Source organism: Protomyctophum bolini (assembly GCF_963924005.1).
Source record: "Protomyctophum bolini genome assembly, chromosome: 5".
In the NCBI taxonomy this organism is placed as follows: Eukaryota; Metazoa; Chordata; class Actinopteri; order Myctophiformes; family Myctophidae; genus Protomyctophum; species Protomyctophum bolini.
Genome location: NC_137866.1, coordinates 28,985,970 through 29,012,043, shown reverse-complemented (window position 1 = coordinate 29,012,043; position 26,074 = coordinate 28,985,970). Strand labels below are relative to the sequence as shown.

Sequence of the window (26,074 nt, the reverse complement as noted above, 5' to 3'; positions counted from 1 at the left end):
TGCTTTAGTGAAATAGAGACTGTTGTAGTGAAACAGAGACTGGCTAGCGAGGTTAACTGCTGCAGTGAAATAGAAACTGGTCAGCATGCTTACTTATTTTCTATTTTGTATTTTATCCCACGATTTTTGTAACCCATTTTTTTCCAACACCCAGTGTCAATTGTCTAGTGTAATCCTGGGCTCTACACTCAGCAACGGACTGACCACATGCTTCCTTCTATGCATGAGAAGTCCAAGCCGCTTCCTGCTGCGTAACACGCTAAACCCGCTATTTGTTTAATGTGTTTTATTCGCCGTATTTTAATAATTAAAAAGAAAGAGCGGATTTTGTCACGGGTGACGAGGCCGTCGCGTTATGTTGACGAAACCGGAATTCAAGCCATGCTCTGGGCTGCTAGGGCTTCTGAGAACATGAGTTCAATGCAAGTGAACGAGGGGTTTGTTTGGACTACAACAGGCTGTCCATGCTGTTTTGGTTTCGCATCGTAATGGCAGCATGTTTTTTCTCTTCAACAACAACCCATGGGACTACTTTCTCCCGGATTTTCGTGAATCAAATAATCAAAAAAATCAAATACTTCTGCGTATGCTCCAATGGTAATAGATTGATCCCGGCAGCCTAGGTGGTTTGATTTGGTCTAATTTAAAGCAGTAGAAGTGTTAACTGCTTACCTAACTGACTGAACTGGGTGGGGAGACGCCTGGCCTGGTCTGACTGAACCAACGCAGCAACTCGACACTGAAGAGAATAAAGAACACAAAGAAAACAAAAAGGCCACGGCAGCAGCAGTTTAAAGGATCGGTTCGCCACTATTATATGGCCTTTGTCATGCTTTAGTATGATATCCGTTCATGAAAACAATAAAAATATTTACATTTGGCGAAACCGCTGCGGAGAACGAGTCATGTAATGAGCTGAGGCACGGTAATATCATTTCCTACAATACCCACAGTGCATTGCGCGACAGACAGAGAGGCAGTGAGGCAGCCCCCAGGAAGCTGTCATCTGAAAGTTTCTCGTGTTGTTTAGAGTTGACTTGAAAGCGATAGAAGTAATAATAATAGCTAATATTTAGCGGTTGTAATAGTAACAGCAGTAGTGGTGGTATAGTAGTTAGTAGTCTCTGATAGTAAGTAGCGTAATAGTAGTGATTTCGAACGTGCGCAGCGTCGGACTCGAAATTCCACTGGCTGGCTTTGTTTTTAGAAATCGTTATGAAGTACAGATGCAATCCCAGCTGTGTGAACCACTTTGGGTGTGCAGTGAACATTTCACCAACGCAGATATCTTCCAGTTCAACCGCAATCTAATGGAAGAATTGACGCGGAGCATCATCATCATCGAAGCAGAAGTTGCAGAACAGAGGTATGTCATTATTGTCATAATAAACTAAAGCTACAATGCTGTGTACAGTACACCAGACACTGAATGAATGGCGATTGCATTACAGGAGGAGACCACATGCATTTCCTTTCAAAATACATGGTTGTTGTTACACGTGGTTGTTGTTGTGATGTCTATAAATTAATTTGACATACCGAGTGTCTCTGATGCTTACAGCATTATAAAGATTTTGTTGCTGTTTGTAACTGGAACACCCTCCACATAAACGCCACCATTTTTCCTAGCTCTGGTCCATAGCCTCAGAGTAAGGCTATGGAACAGAGCTAAATTTTTCCATATCAAGCTGCAAACTACAAACCAAACATAAAAGCATTTAAAACCGGGAAAGCATCTGTATTTGCATTGGCTATTCAAAAATAGCAGATATACAAGCTCAGTGCGTCACTTGGAGTTGGTGCCGTGCTGCGAGCTTGTACATTTGCTATTTTTCAAATGTTTTGCTAAAATAAAAAACCTTATTGTTTACCATATTGTCTCATGATTGGTCAGAGGCCCATAATTGCATAATACTTTATTTGTTGCAGGAGCTGAGGTCTCGGTGGCTGTCTTCAACTCAAGAGATGAATAAGTGGCTTTCAAGGAACTCCCAAGTATACAGTATATTATATAGATACAATTTACTTTGTATGTTGCTATTGAACACAATCTGGATTGATAAAAGAATGTGATCTCATTTTCAAATATTAGACATGTACTACTCCTAAGCCTTTACCAATATTGTTGTGCAAGTACAATTTTAATTCTGGACTTTTACTTGTAACAGAGTATTTTTATATAGCAATATTGATTCGATCCTTTTTCTTCTGGGATTCTTGCACACTGTCCGATTTTTGTAATCTGAGTAGGAGGACAAACTTTGCCTGTGTGGCCTTGTTTTTTAAACCTTATGTTGCAGTACAATAAAACACATTCACTGACATAAAGTCACACTTATTTCCATTGTGGTCTTGTTTGTATAAACAGACATGTGAATGATTTGTATCACGGTGGCCTTTGATGCAATATTGACAGTTTGAGCCTCAGAGTATTAGGAATTGGTCAAAATGTATAAATACAATAGGCCTACATGAGAAAAAATAAAACAAACTTGACATCAAATCAACTATCTTTTAATAGTACTGATTTACATAAATCTATAAAAACAGGGGTCTATGGTTGAACTGGAAACTAACAAACTACATGTACAATCATACAAGTGCATTAGTCAGAGGTCACTGAGGCAGGTGGTTCTGCATGATGACATGTCGCTGGAGCAGCTTCTGGCCAGGACAGGAGACGCACATGCTGTGGTGAGACAAGAGTCAGTAATGGTGAAAGCACTAAATGATTACTGGAATGGACGACTGAGTGTGTAGGCTATGTGCAGTATGTTTCATGTGATGTACACTTGGGTATTGGACTGTTAAGATTACCGTCCAAATTAGTAGGTAGGCTACAACTATATCAAATATCAATGATAATAATAAGCAGACTTGGCAACCTGACTTGTAGAAAGTATTCACACAATCATGTTACCAAGATTGCCTTTTTTTACCTTTAGAAATATTGCATGAATCAGAGCCTGTCAGTCAGTAGATGATGCAAAAACACTGATCCATGCCTTTGTTTTTTCTGGGCTCGATTACTGCAATTCTGGACTGCAGAATACTGCCAAAGAAAACAACGGAATCTGTGACCTTCCAACCTACATGACTGCCTTCTATTTCAATGTTTTATGCCTTGCGTTTTTCTCTCCATTGCTCTGTAAAGCACTTTGAGCTGCATTGCATGTCATAAAAGTGTGTGAGACACAGTAGGCCTATAGTATAAATGACAGTATATTTACTACATTTTACGGGACTTTGGTTGACCACTGGTCTTTGTAAAAGCATATATAAATATGTGAACCTTTATTGAAAATGATATTCCCTCTAGTTTTCTAGGGGGTCAAACTAAATACAGCAAATACAGTAATGTGCTTTATGTATGAAGTTTGAGTTGAGTATGTATGGCTCACCATCAGTCCATCAAAGACATCTTCAGCTTCATCAGCCTTCTGTAGTACCATCTGGGCTGACCTAAGTGAATGAATGGACACAGGTATAACACTTGAATGTTTACATTGCTAACCCTGAAACATACGAGCCCATGGCTAATACTGTACATTGCTTCAGATGGCATGCCATACATACAGTTTTGAATTGAATGAATGAATAGAAGATGTTTGGACCGAAAAGTTGTAGGCTGAAGCCGTGCCTATATCCTCTGACACTTATGTAAACAATACGGTGTGGCGACACACACACACACACACACATATAAGCTGTAAATACATTGAACACTTACTTAAATCTGAATGTCCCTCTTGGTCCATCGGGCTTCGGTTGCAACTTCCAGTTTGAGGCATCCTGAACGCATGTCCCCACTTCTCAGTAAAACAGTCAACACTATCTGGGCTTTTCCTGGGCAGAAAAGTTTGTGTGTGCGACGTACTGGTTCAGGGAAAGCTACTAGCTACTATAGCTAGGTCGCTCCAGCAGGCATCAGTCCACCCACAGCAACTAGCAGTGCCAGTGTTGTCCCCGTCAATGCATTCCTTCCTCCGTATATTTCTGGTTCATAATATAACGACCCTAACGCAGATTCTGCCAATATGTATTTAAAATTATCTCGTCCAAAAACTCCCATGGAGTAGCCATACTGACTTGTTGTTGTGGAGTAGCCACAACTCGTTGTTGTTGTGTAGGCGAGAGACCGTGTCCTTCGCGGCTAGGCTAGCTACGGCAACCCTACCTGTCCAGTCCCTTGTAGTTTCTGAGAGCCTACCGAGGGTCATCCACTTACGTCACTTTGGGACAAATACGTAAGTGGACGACAGCTTTGAAAGTGCGCCCACGGAGCTACAGACTACCAATGATAATACTCCGGGGTATTTTAGCATATATGCTAATGATAAAAAACACACAGATTAGGTTGAATAGTGGCGAAGTGGTCCTTTAAGTAATGACAAACTTCATCAGCTCTCACACAAAGTAAACTTTATTATTCTGAATGCTATATTTCACATACAGTAAGCTCTACAGAGCAGATGGTACGGTAGGTCGGTAGGTAAGGTACATGGTTGTCGTGATATTCATTTCTTCTTGCCACCCTTGGGAGCTTTTTCCAGACCCTGGATGAACTTGCGGGGGATCTTGTACTGATCTGTGGATGCAAAACGAAACAGAACGCATGGAAACGATAACACAACAATTCACAATAAGGCTGGGCGATTCCAATCATTATCACAACCACCACTATGATTGATGAACAATAATTTAAGCATTATGTTGTACTTTAGATATTGAAAAATAGCAGATCTACAAGCTCATAGTGTGGCACTTCGTGTCACGCTATGAGCTTATCTGCTATTTCTTTTAAATCGTGAAAATGTGGCGCAAATCTTTGAATATACCGTAATTTCCGGACTATAAAGCGCACCTGAATATAAGCCGCACCAGCTAAATGTGTACATATACAATCCGCACTGGGCTATAAGACGCATAGAGGCCATAGACGGCCATAGAGATAGATTTAGAAGGTCCCCTAGTGGCCGTTATCTGTAAAAATCCATAGATTAGCCGCACCGTTGTATAGGCCGCAGGGTTCAAAGCATGGGAAAAAAGTAGCGGCTTATAGTCCGGAAATTACGGTATATTCTTTCATAACTCAAATATTAGCTTCCGGGGGGTCCATGGAACTACATATTTTCAGATGAGGGTTCGCAGACATGAAAAAAAAAAGGTTGAGCACCACTGACATAGAGACGTTTTAGAAGAGATATAATTGGCCTCAGGTGTAAATGGGTTCAAAAGAAAGTGTGAAAATGGCAGATGTACAACAGAAAAGTCTTATTTGATTCCATTAAATGACTTTAAACAACATTAAATTCACTGTCACTCACTTTGCCACTCGATCTGCCTTTCACTTTATGCATGTGCATACCCTCTATACATATTTTCATGGGGGGGAAAAAATTAGAATCGTGTGAGCATCGTCTCAATTCTTGTGGTTGGAAAGGCGAGACTCACTTTTGAGCAAGAACCGTGCAGCACTAGTCTAAATTCTAAATAAGTCAGTTTAGAGTTATCAGTTCTGATATATTTTCGGTTAATTGCCCAGCCCTAACTTTGAAACTTGAACTTTGAAAATTTAGCTGTTTTGACATTCGAGCATGGGGCTAAATATGTATTTTATAGCGATTTATTTTTTAATTATTTACTATAGTCCTAATAAACCCCAGGAAATTTCATCTGGCCACAAAAGATCACGAGTTCTACTGAATGTGTCAAACTGACATATATACAATATTGAATATTGAATATTGTAATATTGAATATTACAATATTGAGCCTATGACACACAGTGTGGCTTCCCCCCAGTAGGCTACCTTCACATTCTGTAGATCCTGTGATTTTTTTGTGGCCAGATGTAATTTCCTGGGGTTTATTAGGACTATAGTAAATAAAAAAACAGCTAAAATACCTAAAATGAAAGAAAGCAGCAAATGAAAAAAAAATAACACTCATATTTTACTTCCTTGTCCTTTAAATTAATAACCATGTCCACACTAGGGCATTCACTTCTATAACTGTTTACTAGTTGACTAGTTGCCTAGTTTACTAGTCGACTTGTTGTTTAACTACCCATTATGTAAAAAAAGAAAAGGGAAGAAATATATATTTGCTATTTTTCTTAGTACCAACACGGTCGACTAGGGGATTTACTAATGGACTAGTTGCTTAATGCCCTAGTCCACACCACCTACCTAACAGCAGGTTGTAGACCTGATGTAATAATAACCATGTCCACACCACCTACCTAACAGCAGGTTGTAGAGTAATAATAACCATGTCCACACCACCTACCTAACAGCAGGTTGTAGACCTGATGTAATAATAACCATGTCCACACCACCTACCTAACAGCAGGTTGTAGACCTGATGTAATAATAACCATGTCCACACCACCTACCTAACAGCAGGTTGTAGACCTGATGTAATAATAACCATGTCCACACCACCTACCTAACAGCAGGTTGTAGACCTGATGTAATAATAACCATGTCCACACCACCTACCTAACAGCAGGTTGTAGACCTGATGTAATAATAACCATGTCCACACCACCTACCTAACAGCAGGTTGTAGACCTGATGTAATAATAACCATGTCCACATCACCTACCTAACAGCAGGTTGTAGACCTGATGTAATAATAACCATGTCCACATCACCTACCTAACAGCAGGTTGTAGACCTGATGTAATAATAACCATGTCCACACCACCTACCTAACAGCAGGTTGTAGACCTGATGTAATAATAACCATGTCCACACCACCTACCTAACAGCAGGTTGTAGACCTGATGTAATAATAACCATGTCCACACCACCTACCTAACAGCAGGTTGTAGACCTGACGTAATAATAACCATGTCCACACCACCTACCTAACAGCAGGTTGTAGACCTGACGTAATAATAACCATGTCCACATCACCTACCTAACAGCAGGTTGTAGACCTGACGTAATAATAACCATGTCCACACCACCTACCTAACAGCAGGTTGTAGACCTGATGTAATAATAACCATGTCCACACCACCTACCTAACAGCAGGTTGTAGACCTGACGTAATAATAACCATGTCCACATCACCTACCTAACAGCAGGTTGTAGACCTGACGTAATAATAACCATGTCCACACCACCTACCTAACAGCAGGTTGTAGACCTGATGTAATAATAACCATGTCCACATCACCTACCTAACAGCAGGTTGTAGACCTGATGTAATAATAACCATGTCCACATCACCTACCTAACAGCAGGTTGTAGACCTGATGTAATAATAACCATGTCCACACCACCTACCTAACAGCAGGTTGTAGACCTGACGTAATAATAACCATGTCCACATCACCTACCTAACAGCAGGTTGTAGACCTGATGTAATAATAACCATGTCCACACCACCTACCTAACAGCAGGTTGTAGACCTGATGTAATAATAACCATGTCCACATCACCTACCTAACAGCAGGTTGTAGACCTGATGTAATAATAACCATGTCCACACCACCTACCTAACAGCAGGTTGCCGACCTGCTGTATCTGGCTGCCTTGGATCTGGACCTGGACGCGGTCCTTGGCTCCAGGGAGCGGCTGCAGGACGGAGCTGGCCTGGACTCTGTGTCTCAGAGCGCTGGACACCGCCACGGGGTCTAGACCGTACAGCTCCAGGTTCTTGATGAGTGTCACCTACAGGATGGAAACAGTATTACAACCACACACACACACACACACACACACACACACACACACACACACACACACACACACACACAGGCCATGCGCAGGGGGGTTTATGACCTACTAGGTAGTAGGGCTTTCACTTCTAGTGATTTTTACTAGTTGACTAGTTTAATAGATTTTTACTAGCCGTAAAAATCTTCTCTTATGAGGGGTCCCTGGCATATCCTTTCAAATGGGGGTCCGCAGGCTAATTAGTGTCCATTTGGGGGTTCTTGACATGACAAAGTTTGGGAACCGCTGCTTCTACATCAAGGAGAAGTGAACCTCTGCTTCTACATCAAGGAGAAGTGAAACTCTGCTTCTACATCAAGGAGAAGTGAACCTCTGCTTCTACATCAAGGAGAAGTGAACCTCTGCTTCTACATCAAGGAGAAGTGAACCTCTGCTTCTACATCAAGGAGAAGTGAACCTCTGCTTCTACATCAAGGAGAAGTGAACCTCTGCTTCTACATCAAGGAGAAGTGAACCTCTGCTTCTACATCAAGGAGAAGTGAACCTCTGCTTCTACATCAAGGAGAAGTGAACCTCTGCTTCTACATCAAGGAGAAGTGAACCTCTGCTTCTACATCAAGGAGAAGTGAACCTCTGCTTCTACATCAAGGAGAAGTGAACCTCTGCTTCTACATCAAGGAGAAGTGAACCTCTGCTTCTACATCAAGGAGGAGTGAACCTCACCTTCTTGTTGGATCCTCTGGAAGAGAAGTGAACCTCACCTTCTTGTTGGATCCTCTGGAAGCCACAGAGATGTCTATGGGCTCGATCTGACCCTTCTTGGTGATGGGAGCCTGTCCAGGAAACACCAGCTGGTAACACTGCTGCATTCTGCTCAGAGTCCTGTCAATAGGAAACACATAATACTAGAGTTCTCAACGGGCCTGGGAATTAAGGGCCGGCCCAAACTGGGGCCCCCATGTGCTTAACCCATTTAGACCTGAGGACGATTCTACAAATGGAAAAAACCCTATGTTTCTATGTCAAGGACTCCCAAAAATATATGTAATTGGCCGCCGACCCCCATCTGAAAATATTTTGTTCCAGGGACCCCCCCCCCCCCCCCCCCCCCCCCCCAGAAGCAAAGATTTGAGTTTTGCTCTGAAAGGATATAGATAAAAGATTTGCGCTACATTTTCACGATTGAATTTGTTTTGCAGATCTACAATCTGCGAGCTTGTAGATCTGCTATATTCAATAGCTAAAGCATAACATCATGCTTAAAACACCAAAAGGGGATCCCGCCCAGAATGGGTTAAAGTCCTCAAAAATCATGTGTCCAACAAGCTTTGAACTACACAACATAAGTTATTTCCTCTCCCGACCGGATCATAAAACCCTGAAAATGGCATAAGATCCCAGTCTAGTTGAGACTGCGTCTGTGTGTGTGTGTGTGTGTGTGTGTGTGTGTGTGTGTGTGTGTGTGTGTGTGTGTGTACCTGCTGAAGAGCTCGTCCCACTTGAGCGCGCTGATCTCCTGGTACTCCGTCCTCTCCAACAGACAGTCGCACAGTGCAGGGTTTATGGTGACGTAACTAGAGAGAACAGGAAGCAGAGTGACACAGGGTCAAGGCCTTCCTTCAATTTACCTGCTATTTCAGAGCGAACGTTTTTATAGTTTAGAGACCAGGATTTTATGTCTTTATTTAAATGTTATGTCTACTATCTAAATGACATAACTTTAGCCTTTTTCATATGCCTGTATTGTAAGGTCTTCGAGGCTAGTGCAAGTGCTACGGACTAAGATGGATTCTGAATAGGTGGGTTTTCAGAATAGACGGTATGAGCATGCTTAAAGTGAATGGCACATCGAGTGGCAAATCGAGTAGCAAAGCAACATGCAAAGTGAGTTTAACATTGTTTAATGTTGATTAATGCAATCAGATATGACTTTTCTGTAGGGGTCAAGGCCAGAAAGTAGTTTGTTGACACTCAGTAGGTGTTCCTTCATAACTTCCGTGTTTGATGATGATGTCACGCGCATACACTCTATACGGTGGAAGATTGGGAGTGAGTCTGCAGTTCTGATTGCAATGGAAACGTGCATTCATAGTTTTGGAGCCAGAAGAGGGAAAAGAGTCTGGGACGTGTGGAGTGTTGTCCACGGTGTTTCACAAAAGGGAGAAGAGTCTGGGACATGTGGAGCGTTGTCCAGGGTGTTTTAGAGAAGGGAGAAGAGTCTTGGACGCGTGGAGCGCTGTCCCAGGTGTTTTAGAGAAGGGAGAAGAGTCTGGGACGTGTGGAGCGTTGTCCAGGGTGTTTTAGAGAAGGGAGAAGAGTCTGGGACGTGTGGAGCGTTGTCCAGGGTGTTTTAGAGAAGGGAGAAGAGTCTGGGACATGTGGAGCGTTGTCCAGGGTGTTTTAGAGAAGAGAGAAGAGTCTGGGACGTGTGGAGCGTTGTCCAGGGTGTTTTAGAGAAGGGAGAAGAGTCTGGGACATGTGGAGCGTTGTCCAGGGTGTTTTAGAGAAGGGAGAAGAGTCTGGGACGTGTGGAGCGTTGTCCAGGGTGTTTTAGAGAAGGGAGAAGAGTCTTGGACGCGTGGAGCGCTGTCCCAGGTGTTTTAGAGAAGGGAGAAGAGTCTGGGACGTGTGTGGAGCGTTGTCCAGGGTGTTTTAGAAAAGAACGAAGAGTCTGGGACGTGTGGAGCGTTATCCAGGGTGTTTTAGAGAAGGGAGAAGAGTCTGGGACGTGTGGAGCGTTATCCAGGGTGTTTTAGAAAAGAGCGAAGAGTCTGGGACGTGTGGAGCGTTATCCAGGGTGTTTTAGAGAAGGAAGAAGAGTCTGGGACATGTGGAGCGTTGTCCAGGGTGTTTTAGAGAAGAGAGAAGAGTCTGGGACGTGTGGAGCGTTGTCCAGGGTGTTTTAGAGAAGGGAGAAGAGTCTGGGACGTGTGGAGCGTTGTCCAGGGTGTTTTAGAGAAGGGAGAAGAGTCTGGGACGTGTGGAGTGTTGTCCAGGGTGTTTTAGAGAAGAGAGAAGAGTCTGGGACGTGTGGAGCGTTGTCCAGGGTGTTTTAGAGAAGAGAGAAGAGTCTGGGACGTGTGGAGCGTTGTCCAGGGTGTTTCAGTGGTTCTGCCAGCCTCCTTGTGTTAGCTGTCCTTACTTACAGAGGTCATTATAGTGGCAGGCAGCATGCTGTTTGTTGTCATGTGATGATGTGCTTACTTTTTGCTATGTTCACAGTTTTCTTCACATACTCTACTAAGTAGAGTATAAAACTATGATACTTGTACTATACTACTACAGTATAATACTACTATAATACTTACTTTTTGTTATGTTCATACACCAGCTGGTTGTTTTTCACATACTCTGTGATGATCAGTCTGACGTCTGAAGCATGGAGCACGCTGCCTTTCCTGTGAGCGCGCACACACACACACACACACACACACACACACACACACACACACACACACACATTTCATGCATAGTTTGCATACACACTCACAGAGTTACAGACCGACTAACTTTTAAACTTTTTTAACCATAAGTTACAGACACGTACAGGTCTGTAACTCTGAAGGTACAAATGGAACCAAACGGACTCTTACTTACGAGTCCATGTAGGTTCCATTTGTAATGAATATACGGATTATTTGCAAAAAATAAAGCACACCTCTTGTTTGCTTCCAGAAACAGAGGCTCCAGCCTGGCTGACACAGAGTAGAGGCTGATGATCTCTGGAGGGTGGTAGGGCTTCTCCCCGCCGTCTCCTACCTCCACCGGATGCTCTTCTTCAGGCTGTTCTGGAGCCCTAAAGGATAAGAGTCTGAAAGGGTTCACACAGAGAGAGACAACAGTCTGAAAGGGTTCACACAGAGAGAGACAACAGTCTGAAAGGGTTCACACAGAGAGAGACAACAGTCTGAAAGGGTTCACACAGAGAGAGACAACAGTCTGAAAGGGTTTGACACAGAGAGAGAGAGACAACAGTCTGAAAGGGTTTGACACAGAGAGAGACAACAGTCTGAAAGGGTTCACACAGAGAGAGACAACAGTCTGAAAGGGTTCACACAGAGAAAGACAACAGTCTGAAAGGGTTCACACAGAGAGAGACAACAGTCTGAAAGGTTTCACACAGAGAAAGACAACAGTCTGAAAGGGTTCACACAGAGAGAGACAACAGTCTGAAAGGGTTTGACACAGAGAGAGACAACAGTCTGAAAAGGTTCACACAGAGAGACAACAGTCTGAAAGGGTTTGACACAGAGAGAGACAACAGTCTGAAAGGGTTCACACAGAGAGAGACAACAGTCTGAAAGGGTTCACACAGAGAGAGACAACAGTCTGAAAGGGTTCACACTAGGGGTGCAACGGTTCAGTTAGACCACGGTTCGGTTCGAACCTCGGTATGGGGGCCACGGTTTCGGTTCGGTTTCGGTACAGTAAAAAAAAATACCCCCTTGTGAAGTGACCCCCAGGAACGCGCCCTACTGTACCCTCTACTGTACTGTACTGTACTAGTGTCACTGTACTGGCACACACGAAATCATCATGTATACAGTTAATAATGTGCGTGTGTGTTAGGTTGTGCACAGGTGGTGAAAAACAACCACGCTGTTTTCATGCTCATACCCAGCCAGCCAGCCAGGCATTGGCTTGCACCACTCAAAAAAGTTTATTTATAGCATTTTCTTTTCTTCTCTTTTTTTAGCATATATTATTTTATTAGGCATTTCTGCCTTTTCATTATTTTAAAGGGGGAAAAAAACCTTATATTGCTATTTTAATGTGCCTCATCATTATTTTTAAGGGGAAATAAATGCACCTATGCGCTCACACGGGGCACATGCAGGAAAGAGGAGAGGAGAGTGTCTCCTGGGAGGGGAGTCATTCACAGTGAATGCGTCGTGTCTCAGAAAAATAGCCTACAAAAGTTTACAATAAGTCTACATGAGGATTTAAGGATATTATGCTTATATTATTAGAAGAAGGGCTTCTATCTACAGTCATGGATTGGACATGGGAGTATTTTGTTGGTACTTTTCTGACGGAATGAATGTCCTGCTGCGGGTTGTTTTTGCTCTCACTCTCCCTCTTAATTAGCACTCAAACAGCGAGTGCAGATGCAGAATCAGATCTGAACAAACTTACAACGACCGTGCTTAGAAGCCTGTTGGCGCGAGGTTACTCCGCTGTGTGTGTCTCTGTGTATGACGATCAATAATTATTCCAAGAACGACGTTTAAAGACGAGTGCTGGATTCTCCTCATCATGCCGTCTCTCTCTCTCTGTGTGTGTGTGTGTGTGTGTGTAGGGGGTGGGCCGACAGAGTGCTACACTTCTGTGACCGAAAGAGTGCTAGACTTCTTAGTAGGACGGTGTGTGACCGATAGAGTGCTAGACTTCTAAGTAGGCCAGTGTGTGACCGAGAAATACATTCTTCGCAGCTGTAATAAATTAATTAATGCAAACCGAAATAGCGCGGTTCATTAGAGCGCATTGAACCGTGTATGTGGAACCGAACGGTTCGGTTTTCGGTTGAAAACCGTTGCACCCCTAGTTCACACAGAGAGACAACAGTCTGAAAGGGTTTGACACAGAGAGAGACAACAGTCTGAAAGGGTTCACACAGAGAAAGACAACAGTCTGAAAGGGTTCACACAGAGAGACAACAGTCTGAAAGGGTTCACACAGAGAGAGACAACAGTCTGAAAGGGTTCACACAGAGAGACAACAGTCTGAAAGGGTTCACACAGAGAGAGAGACAACAGTCTGAAAGGGTTCACACAGAGAAAGACAACAGTCTGAAAGGGTTTGACACAGAGAGAGACAACAGTCTGAAAGGGTTTGACACAGAGAGAGAGACAACAGTCTGAAAGGGTTCACACAGAGAGAGACAACAGTCTGAAAGGGTTCACACAGAGAGAGAGACAACAGTCTGAAAGGGTTTGACACAGAGAGAGACAACAGTCTGAAAGGGTTCACACAGAGAGAGAGACAACAGTCTGAAAGGGTTTCACACAGATAGAGACAACAGTCTGAAAGGGTTCGACACAGATAGAGACCAGTGTTGATTTCGTCGACAAAAACTGAATGGAAACTAAGCTATGATGACTAAAACTAACTAAGTATATTGACAATTTCGTCAACAAATAAAAACTAGACTAAAATGTTAGGAAGGGACTAGTGGACAAGAGATCCAGTACAAGTCATTTTACACTTGCATGCTTAAAATAGCGATCTACAAGCTCTACAAGCTCACCCTAAGTCGCGCTGTGACGCGTTAGGGGTTCAGAGTCTTGCTCAAGGACACTTCCACACTAACTAACTGGGGGGAGCCCACAGGGATCTAACTGGGAACCTCACGGGTTTCCCATCCAGTTGCTCTACCGGCCACTCTACCCCTGAGTCACTGAGTAAATAATGGTCTCTACCGGCCACTCTACCCCTGAGTGAAAAAATAGCAGATCTACAAGCTCGTAGTGCGGCACTAAAATGGGTTCAATAATGGTCTGGGTACTGACTGAGGGTTCCTCCAGTCCACCTCCACGATGCTCTCCACTCCCTTACTGAGCTCTTTGACCTGAACCAGATGATGCTGCTGCTGCATGCTGTGGAGGAACCTGGACAACTGGTGGACACACACACACACACACAGTAATAACATTAAACCCATGCTCTGGAGGAACCTGGACAACTGGTGGACGGACACACACACACACACACACACACACACACACACACACACGCAGTAATAACATTAAACCCATGCTCTGGAGGAACATGGACAACTGGTGGACACACAGAGACTTTTTTTTGTGAAAAGTCATGATGAAATATTAAAGAAGAGTACCTCAATTTACCATGTATTGCTGTACTGCGATATATTTTGATGAGAAATATTTTTCATGGAATATTTTATATTGGGTAAAACACACCCATGTTTAGTGATGGTGTAACAAAATATATGATTAGATTAGATTAAAACGTGAATAACTCTTGATCTAAATCATTCCGTCCAATTCTAAGCCAAGATCATGTGTTAGACGGCCCACCGCGGTCCCGTCGCTAGTCGCGATAGAATTAATCATACCTCCCGTTGTTGTCGATCGCCTCAAGAGTGTTTTGTATCTAGCTGCTTCAGCCACATCCGGGATAACATCCGGTCCGTCTAAATGCTAAATGTGCTCCGCAGCTATAAATCGCTGGGCGCTCTGATTTAATGGATTAAATAACCCCGGGCGTTCGGGGTGTTAAGGTTGCCTACCCCAGGTCTGGAAGAGCCTGGACATCTGGTGGAGACTCACAGCAACAACATGAACCCATGGATACACCTACTGTATGTCTGACGATGACTTGGGAAACAAGCCAGAGGCTTTCTTGGGTTATAAATCCCTATTAGCAGACCTTGTATTGAACTGTACTTTCATGTGCTTTTTTCCTGTTTTTTAACCGTTACCGTAATAGTATTCAATCAATCCTATAACTGCACTTCAAGTTCTCACTGTACCTTCTTATAGCTGGATCTCCTGATGTCCAGTTGTTTTCCATTTGGACTGCAAAATAACAAGAAATATATTGTGAGTGCCATCACTTGAAGCCAGCATTCATAACAATTTACAATTTAGGCATTTAGCAGACGCTCTTAATCCAGAGAGATTCACATTAGCCAAGAACAAAAAAGCATGGCAATACATCACATACATAAAAAGTAGTATTCATGATGCGTACGCTAAGAATGTAACCGTGGAATATCTATATAATGAAACTATACTATACTATAAAGTGCTATAACTACATACAATGCAATTCTAGTGCCGTCTACATCACATGCTATGAGTCTGTATAAAATGCTATCTAAGTCTACATAAAGTGCTATCTAAGGGGCTAGGGTAAGTGCTATACGGGCCATGATGGAGTCTGAACCAGGTGGGTTTTCAGACTACGGCGGAAGATTGGGAGTGAGGCTGCAGTTCTGACTGTAATGGGAAGTGCATTCCATAGTTTTGGAGTCAGAAGGGAGACGAGTATTATTGGGATAACATATTATAGTAGCTCTCCACAGCACCGGGAACCCCTTTTGGTGTTTTTTTTTTTAAATATATTTTTTATCCCACGATTTTGTAACCCATTTTTCACCCCTGTGTCAATCATCTAATGTGATCCTGGGCTCTACACACCCTCCGCCAACCTGGGGAGAGCAACGGACTTAACTCATGCTTCCTTCATGCCTGAGTGTCCAAGTTGCTCCTTTACACCTGACAGGGGGGAGTTTCCCTGGTTGGACGTAGCGCGTGGAAGGAACACGTTATTCCAACCAGTTCCTTTCCCCTCCATCAGCCGCCCCGGCTGGCCAGGGGGAGGCAGTTTAGAGACCAGGATTACTGCATGTTTTTGTGAGGGTACCTACCCTAGGGGACACGGGGAGAACATGCAAACTCCACACAGAAAGGCCCTTTCGCCAACCCCGCCTTCGGGTATGGGCACTGATGACGCGGAGGAGGAAACACGCCGCCAGCACCCACAGTGCCCCGAGCGGGAATCGAACCCAGTACCTTCTAGCTGTGAGGCGACAGCACTACCAACTGTGCCACCGTGCCCCTCCCCTTTTGGTGTTTTAAGCATTATGTTATACTTTAGCTATTGAAAACTAGCAGATCTACAAGCTCATAGCTCACTGAGTGCCGTGCTATGAGCTTGTAGGTCTGCTATTTTTGAAAAATCGAGAAAATGTGCTCCAAATCTTTCAGAGCGAACAGGGGGGGTGGGGGGGGTTCCCACCCAGAATGGGTTAAACACGCTGTACGTACCAGCAGGAGAACATGTACTTGCGGAGGAAGGTGCTGGTCAGCAGGGGGAGCTCTGACTTCTTCACCTTGGTCTTCAGAGCATGAAGGAAACACTGCAGTAGGAGAGCATCCAGTTCCTCTAGAATAAAAACCACAGAAGAAGAACATTAAACAGGAGAGCGAACTGTGTTTCCACACTTGGGCAGACAGGCATGGCCGTTTTCCGCTGTTTGCGGGCGTCTCTTCCAGGTTTTTAGACAGCTGGTGGATGGAAAAGAAGCTTCCATCCACCAGCTGTCTAAAAACCCGGAAGAGATGCTGGCAGACAGCAGAAAACGGCCGCGCTTGTCTGCCCAGGTCTGGCAACAGCTATTCAGTCCCTCTATAATAAAAACAATAGATGAAGAACGTGAAAGAACATGCAGCTCTACTATAGAAACAGGAGGAAAAAGAACACTGAAGAGAGAATGCAAGAAAATCCTACTACCACATCACAGCAAAATATGTTTTTTTTTGGCAATTATTAGCATCCATTAAAGGATTTGAATCACTGGTTTCGACAAAGGGAGGTAAACGTAAAATCCCATCGAAAGAAGGTGGTGTTGTGTTTCCGTTTATTTCTGCTTTGTGCATTTTTTGGGGGCTTTTTCTGCCTTTATTGATAGTATCAAGTGAAGACAGGAAAGAGGGAGAGAGAGAAGGGGAGAGACATGCAGCAAATAAAAGGTTATCATGAATGGGACTCGAACACGCGACTCACTGTCAGGCCAGAGCCTATGTGGCATGCGCCTGGACCACTAGGCCCTGCTTCGTACATCATAACAAGTCCCCAGGACTTATCCGTGTTATCCTTTTAGTCTAAATTGTACCTCTGTGCGGTGATAAGTGCAAACATTAAATACTTAAACTCTAGCCTCCCTCTTCTGGGCATGTCATGAACAAACAAACATTCTGTGAAAACAGCTGATATAGAAGCTTGTACTTCTGCTATTTTCGAAGGAGAGCTTTTGAATATGTTATTCAAGACATGAATTATTATTAAAAAATGTTGCAATATACCGGAACATACAATAGTACAATACACTAATAATAATTAGTGTATTGTACTAATAATTCATAATAATAATATTATATATTATTACAATAATAATACAAAATTGCTTTCCAGGTGTATAAGGCCCCATTTACACTGGCAGGCAGCCAAATCCAGCCTGAATCAGATCTGTGCCACAACCAGATTGGAATCTGATTTGTTTAAATAAGTCTAAACACAAGGAAGTCACCATGGAATCCTATTTTTACAAATGTTACTTGAGCAGCTGAGCCACATTCAGAGGTGGTTTCAAATCTGATTCAAAATTGATTTCAGGAGATCCATCTCAGTCTCAATGCAGTAAACCTGATCTAAATCAGGATTATATGAGACTTGTTTGTGTTTAGACTTATTGTTTGTGTTTCAGATTCCAATCTGGATGTGGCCCAGATCTGATTCAGGCTGGATTTGGCTGCCAATCGGAACACACAGATCTGTGACAGATCCGATCTGGTCACTTTTCAAATCCAGTGTGAACGGTCAGGCCAAAAGATCCGATTTGGAGAAATAAATATGATTTGAATCGGATTTGACTGGATGTGACTGTCAGTCTAAATAGACGGTATGCGCATGCATAAAGTTAATGTCAAATCGAGTGGCAAAGTGAGTAGCAAAGTGAGTTTAACATAATAATGCTAAAGTAATGCTATCAGATTCTGTTTGGATATATGGGCTGTCAAGGCCAGAAAGTAGTTTTTATTCTCGCATAACTTCTGGGTATGATGATGTCACGCGCATACCCTCTATTGGGCCTAATTGGGGCCAAAAGGTCAAGGGACAGGATAGGTACCTTGTGGTACTTTTTGATCCTCATCATTCAAGTCCTCCTCGTCTCCTGTGTCCTTGTCCCCTGCGACCTTGAGACTCAGCTCTTCACGTGGAAGACCGATCTCTTCTCCCGTGTCCTTAAGACTCATGTCTTCCATGGCAGGACAGGGCTGGTCTGGGGTCAGTTGTTCGGCAGGCCGCTGCTCCACCCCTCCCTCCTCCTCCTCCCCCTCCTCTTCATCACTTCCTTCTCCGTTCCCCACCAGACCCTCACATCCTGCGTCCGGAATAGAGGGAGGACCGCTCTTATCACCAAATGCCCTAAGAAAAAAAAACAAATAGGATAAAAAAATAAAAAAGCGGGCATTGTTTAGTTTACACAAGCAGGCTTGCTTCTTCGGTTTTGAGTCGCGAGGCATGGCCAAAGTATTGTTGTGGGGCCCAAGAATAGAGGGAGGACCGCTCTTATCACAAAATGCCCCCAAAAAAAGGCAAATAGGATAAAAGAAATTAAGCAAGGGCATTGTTTTTGAGTTGCAACTTTGCGAGGCATGGCCAACGTATTTTTGGGGGTCCCCAGTCCAAAAGGTTAAGAACCCCTGGAATAAATAATAATTACCGTATGCAGAGTACAGAGAGAACAATGTAATGCCTCAAAGAAACTCTGGATGAAGGAAAACAATGAAGCTAGCATATCTGTCCAGACGGTGGGCTTTCTGTTTTAGCTCATCAGTAGAAATGACGGCGCTCGCATCAAAAACACTAGTTAGGACATAAATCTTACGGACTGAGGTTTTTGAAATGGTGAAGAGAATCAACGTTTGTGTGACATGTGTAAATGAATAGTCTGAGCGTCTCACCACAGCTGATCCATGTAGGTATGGATGATCGACACGCCTTTCCCTTTCATGCCAATGTTCAACATCTCTGTGCTGGACATGGTGCTGGTGCCAACGGCCATGGGAGCCCTGAAACCACACAGAGAATACACACAACAATGTTAACATGGTGCCAAGGGCCATGGAGGCCCTGAAACCACACAGAGAATAAACACAACAATGTTAACATGGTGCCAACGGCCATGGGAGCCCTGAAACCACACAGAGAATACACACAACAATGTTAACATGGTGCCAAGGGCCATGGAGGCCCTGAAACCACACAGAGAATAAACACAACAATGTTAACATGGTGCTAACGGCCATGGGAGCCCTGAAACCACACAGAGAATACACACAACAATGTTAACATGGTGTCAACGGCCATGGGAGCCCTGAAACCACACAGAGAATACACACAACAATGTTAACATGGTGTCAACGGCCATGGGAGCCCTGAAACCACACAGAGAATACACACAACAATGTTAACATGGTGTCAACGGCCATGGGAGCCCTGAAACCACACAGAGAATACACACAACAATGTTAACATGGTGTCAACGGCCATGGGAGCCCTGAAACCACACAGAGCAACCACACAGCACTGTTAACATGGTGCCAACCACCACAGGAGCCCATGTCGTCATTATTGGTGAAAATGCTCAAACATAGCGTGGTGCCCATATCATTGCTGTCTGGGCAGAAACCTGTTAACCTGTTTTTTGTTTTAATATATATTTTATTTATTTTATTGTTTTAATCTGACGTGCACGCGATGGATGCGCGCACGGTTATTTAGTCTTTCATTTGTCCCTTATCTCTGGCACCTGGCCAGCGTTTCTATTGTAACAGGTGGCATGGATTGTGTTAACTTGTCTTTATCCAAAATGATGGATAAGGGTTCAGGACACCTTTTCGGGGAGGGGTCAGAATAAATGATGGACTTGGACTGTTATTCGTCTCAACTGCTCAATTAACGCCCAGCTTGATCACACAAAAGCATCAAAAGTAGTAGATCTACAAGCTGTAAACAAGGCTTGAAGCGACGTGTTTTGAGCGTGTAGATCTGCTACTTTTGCTCTTTTTGTTCAATTTGAATCCTGAAAAGTAACAGTTTTGGACATGAGGTTTCCACCAGCAAATCTTGATTTTAGTTTTAGTCATAGTCTCTTGAATAGTTTATTTCGTTTTAGTCACACACAGTCTTAGTGTTGCTTCTGTGGGGGTCCCTGGAACAATATTTTTCAGATAGGGGTCGGTGGCCAATTTCTGGCGGCCGAGCACCACTGACATATTTTTGTTTTTTTTCAGAATCGTAGAATCGTCCTCAGGTCTAAATGGGTATTAATAATGTCATTGTAATGGAGGAGAACGTCACATTTTCTGTGGTTCTGCCATCATACTCTTGAATCAATCAAACATGCATTTTGCAGCCACCCAATACACATGCCTGTAATTCTTCCACCACCCAGTGACACCACTAGGTGGCAGTAGTAGACGAGGTCACAGCCATACACAGCCTGTAGCCAGGTCACCTCTATCACAGTGTTGTTTTTTTATTTCTATTTTAGTTTCAGTCATTAGTCTCTTGAAACGTTTTCATTTACTTTTAGCCACATTTTAGTCACCTGGAATGTTTTAGTGTTTAGTCTAGTTTTCGTCGACTAAATCCACGGTTGATTTAGTCGACTAAAATGTATTTTGATGCCGTCGTAATGGCAGATGTTACACTACACTAGCCGATCTACAAGCTCACTAGCCAATCTACAAGCTCACAACGCATTGCAGCACGACGCGTTGTGAGCTTGTAGATCTGATATTTTCAGCATGCAACCAGCATGCAAAAGTGTAAAATGACTTATACTGGATCTCTTGTCCACTAGTCCCTTTCTAACATTTTAGTCTAGTTTCTATTTGTTGACAAAATCGACAGTATATTTAGTCATAGTTTTAGTCACAATAGCTTCATTTTCATTTAGTTTCCATTTAGTTTGTCAGTGAAAAAAGGCAGTTGACGAACATTTTTCGTCATAGTTTTAGTCAACGAAAACAACACTGCTCTATAATATAGATATGACATGACATAAATGGAAATTACGGTACTAGTAGGATGTAATTCAGCAATGTGGATAGACACCTAACCTCTTAACAATCCCTATGTTCATTATAGTTTTCTTAAGACAAATTAAAACTAAGTAGTTAGTATAGTTTGTGTTGTATTACCTGTTGCTCACCACTTTAACAGCAGAGCAGTCTCCCTGCCGCACATCTGGAAGACCACTGGAGGGAATCACCACTCCTGGCAGCATCAGATCTATATAATGCACAAGCATAAGAGGGTGTGTGTGTGTGTGTGTGTGTGTGTGTGTGTGTGTGTGTGTGTGTGTGTGTGTGTGTGTGTGTGTGTGTGTGTGTGTGTGTGTGTGTGTGCGTGCGTGCGTGCGTGCCGTGCGTGCGTTTTCAAAGTCAAAGTTTGAAAAGTGTCACTTTTACCGCTAGCTACATACTAGCAGGGGTTCCCAAACTTTTGATCTAAAGACCAGAACAGATTTGAATTATTATTTATTTTTAGCACATACATTTTCTTTATTCATTTTGGGTTTTTTGAGTGCACCAAGTCTCTGTCTGTACGTACGTGTGACTGTGTAATCCACGTCACCACTGTAGAGGCCTCACGGGCACCACTCTAGTATATATCATTCTAGGGAAAAACTGTGTCCGTGAGCCAATGTTTGGGAGACACTGAACAGTATTACTGTATGCCTAGCCTACTAGACTCAGTCTAGAGTGTTCAAGTCTCCGACGTATGAACATAATCTTACCTGCTCCGCCGATCATCTTCTGAAGCACAGCAGGCCATGTGGTGAACGCTGGCAGGACGTTAGGGAAGCGCCAGAGCATGTACACTGAAAGAAAAAATAAATGTACATCACTCATAATTATGATTTCTGCACACATTTAGTCAGCCGGCTCAGTCCACATCACAAATACTTTCTTAATAGTGATGTATGTTTGAATCTCTACAAAGTATCCTTAATCACTCTTAAAGGAGAATTCCATGCTAGAAGTCTTTCTTACCTTTCTTTGTAGTTGTTATGTCCCCACCAAAGAGGTCCAGGTGTTTTTTTGTGCAAAAACTCCTTATTGGCTATTTCCCCTACCATAAGCCCTCAATGAATTGCATTGAATTGAATGGGAATTGAATGGGGATGTGGGGTGTTGTGCTAATTTGCTTATTTCCATCGAAATAAGTAGTAAAGTGTGACACTTGGGATATTATTTACATTTAAAAAAAAGCGATGGAAATAAGCGAATTAGCACAACACCCCATAGCCCCATTCAATTCCCATTCAATTAAATGCAATTCATTTAGGGCTTATGGTAAGGGAAATTAGCCTGACACTCAGCCTGAATTTTCATTTCGTTTCACTCGCCAGAACATCAATTTTTAATGTGGCTAGCGATTCAGGGGCTGGAGCCAGGCTAAAGGGAAATAGCTAATAAGGAGCACAAAATAACACCTGGACCTCTTTGGTGGGGACGTAACAACTACAAAGAAAGGTAAGAAAGCTTTTTAGTATGGAATTCTCCTTTAACAGGTTGTGTGCCCAAGACGTCCACAGACGTCCTGGGAGTTACCCGTATGTGCCTATGTGGTGCCCAAGACGTCTGTGGACGTCTTTGCAAAAAAAAAAGACATCTTTATAATAATAAGAACTATGTCAAAAAAAATTATGTAAAACGTGGGCACCCTGGGTTATTTTTTTTAAAGTGTTGTGTGGGCACACAATAAACCTGACACCAGATTCTACAAATGTCTTCTAAAACATGACAGTTTTGTGGAAAATACCTATGTTTCTATGTCAGTGGTTCTCAAACTATTGCATGTGTCAAGGACCCAAACATTATATGTATTTGGCCGCCGACCCCCATCTGAAAAGATATTGTTCCAGGGACCCCCCAGAAGCAAAGATACGAGTTAAAAAAGGTTTGCTGTGAAAGAATATAATATGTAAGGATTTACACCACGTTTTGATTTTTCAACAGCTGAAGTTTAAAATAATGGTTAAAAGTGGTTCAAACTAAAGCTGACACAGATAAGTTCCAGGTCAGAACACAAGTTATTTACCTGTAGGATAGAGTCGTTTGTCCAGCTCAAAGAGCAGTGGGTTCTTATGGAGGACATAGAGCGCAACAGACTCTCCCTTATGAGCGTACACCTTCACCACGTTCAGCTCCTCCTTGTTGGGGACCAGCTCGGACAGCTCCTCTGCAGACAGCAAGGGAAAGGCCACGGCGATGTCCGACTTCAGCTTCCTCCTGCCGGCGGGGAGACAAACGTAGATTAGACACACCAACGACCGACATGCGGAAACAACGGTCGGACATGATGCGGTCGGACACGTGCTGCTCCCGTGCTTGTGGTTAGGGTTTGAGGTAGGGTGTTGGGGTGTCGGTCTAATGACAGTCGGAACGTCGGGTAAAGAAGAGCCTGAGTGTGTCCCTTAACCCATTCTGACCTGAGATCAGATTCTAAAAATGTCTTCTACATCCTGACAGTTTTCTGAAAAAGCTATGTTTCCATGTCAGTCATTCTTCGATTTAAAAAACAATAGCAGACCTACAAGCTATGAGCTTGTAGATCTGCTATTTTTCAATAGCTAAAGCATAGCATGATGCTAACACCAAAAGGGGTTCCCACCCAAAATGGGTTAACCCATTTTAGACCTGAGGCCGCATCGGTGTCGCCTTTTAACCACTTTAACCATTATTTTAAACTTTTACCTGTTGAAAAATAACAGATCTACAAGCTCGTAGCACGGCACCGAGTGCAGCGCTATGAGCTTGTAGATCTGCTATTTTGGAAATATCGTGAAAATGTGTGCAAAATCTTTTAATAAATATTCTTTCACAGTGAATGTTTTTAACTCAAGTCTTTGCTTCTGGGGGTTCCCTGGCTGGAACAACATATTTTCAGATGGGCAGTCTGCGACCAAATTCAGATAATTCTGGGGTTCCTTGCCATGGAAAAAGATTGAGCACCACTGATGATGATTTAGATTTAGAAGACATTTTGTAGAATCAGTTCTCAGGTCTAATAAGGGTCCGTGGCTTGAACAATGTTGAAGACCCCATGTGACACTGAGAGAAATAAGTGTGCTTCGGCGTATCGGTATCGGCCGATTAGCGATTACCGACCGTTATCAGTCCATATCGGTATCGGCAAATAAAAGTGACATTAACCGATGGCACTTGGCACACTGAGCCAATATTTATCTGTTGTTGATTAGCATTGTGGTTATCTGCCTATCAAGCTGTTACGTAGATTCTGAATATTTATTTCTTGTATTGAATATGTATTTGTTTCCCTGGCACAAAAGGGGGAAATAAAAACAACAAAAACTAAATAAACATATATTGGTATCAATAACAGCTATCGGCTAAATTATTATAATAAACATCGATTCGGTAGGGTAGGCTATCTGTGAATCCCATTCCCTACAGTGAGTGACAATTTAAAGACCTTTTTATCCCATTCTGTGTTTTAAGCATTGTTATACTAGCTATTGAAAAATAGCAGATCTACACGCTATGAGCTTGTAGATCTGCTATTTTTGAAAAATCGTGAAAATGAGGCGCAAATCTTTGAATATATATTCTTTCAGAGCGAACGTTTAACTCAAATCTTTGCTTCGGGGGGGGGGGGGAATTGTGAGCTAATCGGCTATTTTCACAAATGATTTATCTGTGTGGAACAACATAATGTCTCAACTTCTACAATTCCAAATGCTTGTCAGGGTTGGTGGGGGGTCCCCAATTCTAATATAATAGCAGTTTTGAATGAGGATTGATTGATTGATTTATTAACAGTTTGCAGAATTACAGTAGGCCTACACTTCATACAACACAATACAAAAACTGTTAACTGTGAGTGGACGACACCATAAAGCATTACACTTGTTTACCATAGTGCCCACCATTTTCAATTCATCAAAACATTTAGACTAGAGACTATGAATATACACAACTATATAGTCAAAACAGGAAATCATCATAGAGGAGGTAAAAAGGGAAAAGAAACATATACAGTGAGGGGGAAAAGAAAAGAAAAACAGCATTACTGCAAAAGTAATCAAACTAAAAACAATACTATAAAAACATTGGCCAAGTTGTGAGCTTAATTGTAGATGATGAGATCTGCTAGTATTTTCACAATATGTATCTGTGTGGAACAAAATGTAATGCCTCAACAAATAGATAAATACATCCACGAGAGTCAAAAATCTTAGGCTAGGGGGTCCGCAGTTCTAATTTAATTGTTTTGAGGAGTGTGTCACGGCCTGAAAAGGTTGACAACCACAGCACTGCACTGTGACAAACATAATTATTTAAATGTTTGTTTATTGTCAGTATAAGTAACAAGCATGACTCACTTGGCTGATCCCTTGAGCACCGTGTTGGACTTCACGCGGAACGCTTTGGTAAACATCTTAGAAACTCAGCATGTCTGTTATATGAAGGGAGTTATTGAATAAGTTAAATTATATATATTCGTTAATTAAACATTTAAACATCTTTCTCTTAGTGAATAATAATAATGTGCTACTGCTGGCCCTCTGGGCGTTTCGGTCCGAAAATGTAAACTGACCGAGGGGAAACACAAAATCACGTACTCTGTGCTGTATGGTTCCGCCCGCCTGCTTTGACATAAGGGACGGTGTGTGTGTGTGTGTGTGTGTGTGTGTGTGTGTGTGTGTGTGTGTGTGTGTGTGTGTGTGTGTGTGTGTGTGTGTGTGTGTACAAAGCTGTCAAATGATTTCAGTGGAGTAAAGTACAATATTGAAATATTGTGAATAAAATGTCCAC

General features: G+C 42.7%; 1 protein-coding gene and 1 long non-coding RNA gene across 3 annotated transcripts; both read right to left on the bottom strand.

The window, feature by feature from the left end:
• Positions 1–688: 688 nt before the first annotated feature.
• Positions 689–25,828, bottom strand: eif2d (eukaryotic translation initiation factor 2D). Of its 2 annotated transcripts, XR_013964045.1 has the most exons (16): positions 25,642–25,828; positions 23,337–23,527; positions 22,030–22,113; positions 21,431–21,521; positions 19,187–19,294; positions 18,349–18,647; positions 16,487–16,604; positions 15,187–15,232; positions 14,201–14,307; positions 11,350–11,502; positions 11,000–11,089; positions 9,170–9,265; positions 8,453–8,573; positions 7,511–7,685; positions 4,454–4,588; positions 689–739 (listed from the first exon to the last, which is right to left on the bottom strand). XR_013964045.1 is itself a non-coding variant. In XM_080763559.1 (15 exons), exons 1-15 carry the CDS (start codon positions 25,695–25,697, stop codon positions 4,518–4,520), a joined length of 1,806 nt encoding a protein of 601 aa, XP_080619685.1. In that variant the 5' UTR covers positions 25,698–25,828; the 3' UTR covers positions 4,408–4,517. The 2 variants fall into 2 exon arrangements, 1 of the variants encoding a protein (XP_080619685.1); XM_080763559.1 differs by lacking the exon at positions 689–739 and having other exon boundaries at positions 4,408–4,588.
• Positions 2,406–4,346, bottom strand: LOC308316014. Its single transcript, XR_013964101.1, has 3 exons — positions 3,731–4,346; positions 3,402–3,462; positions 2,406–2,689 (listed from the first exon to the last, which is right to left on the bottom strand). It is a non-coding gene; the product is annotated as an uncharacterized lncRNA (long non-coding RNA).
• Positions 25,829–26,074: the final 246 nt, after the last annotated feature.

Bases quoted from the DNA above. Each gene is read 5' to 3' on its own strand.
- eif2d (XM_080763559.1), bottom strand. From the start codon at position 25,697: ATGTTTACCAAAGCGTTCCGCGTGAAGTCCAACACGGTGCTCAAGGGA. The intron at 21,522-22,029 runs GTAAGATTATGT...TGCATTATATAG, and splicing joins GAAGATGATCGGCGGAGCAG to ATCTGATGCTGCCAGGAGTG. The intron at 18,648-19,186 runs GTGAGACGCTCA...TTTTTTTCTTAG, and splicing joins ACCTACATGGATCAGCTGTG to GGCATTTGGTGATAAGAGCG.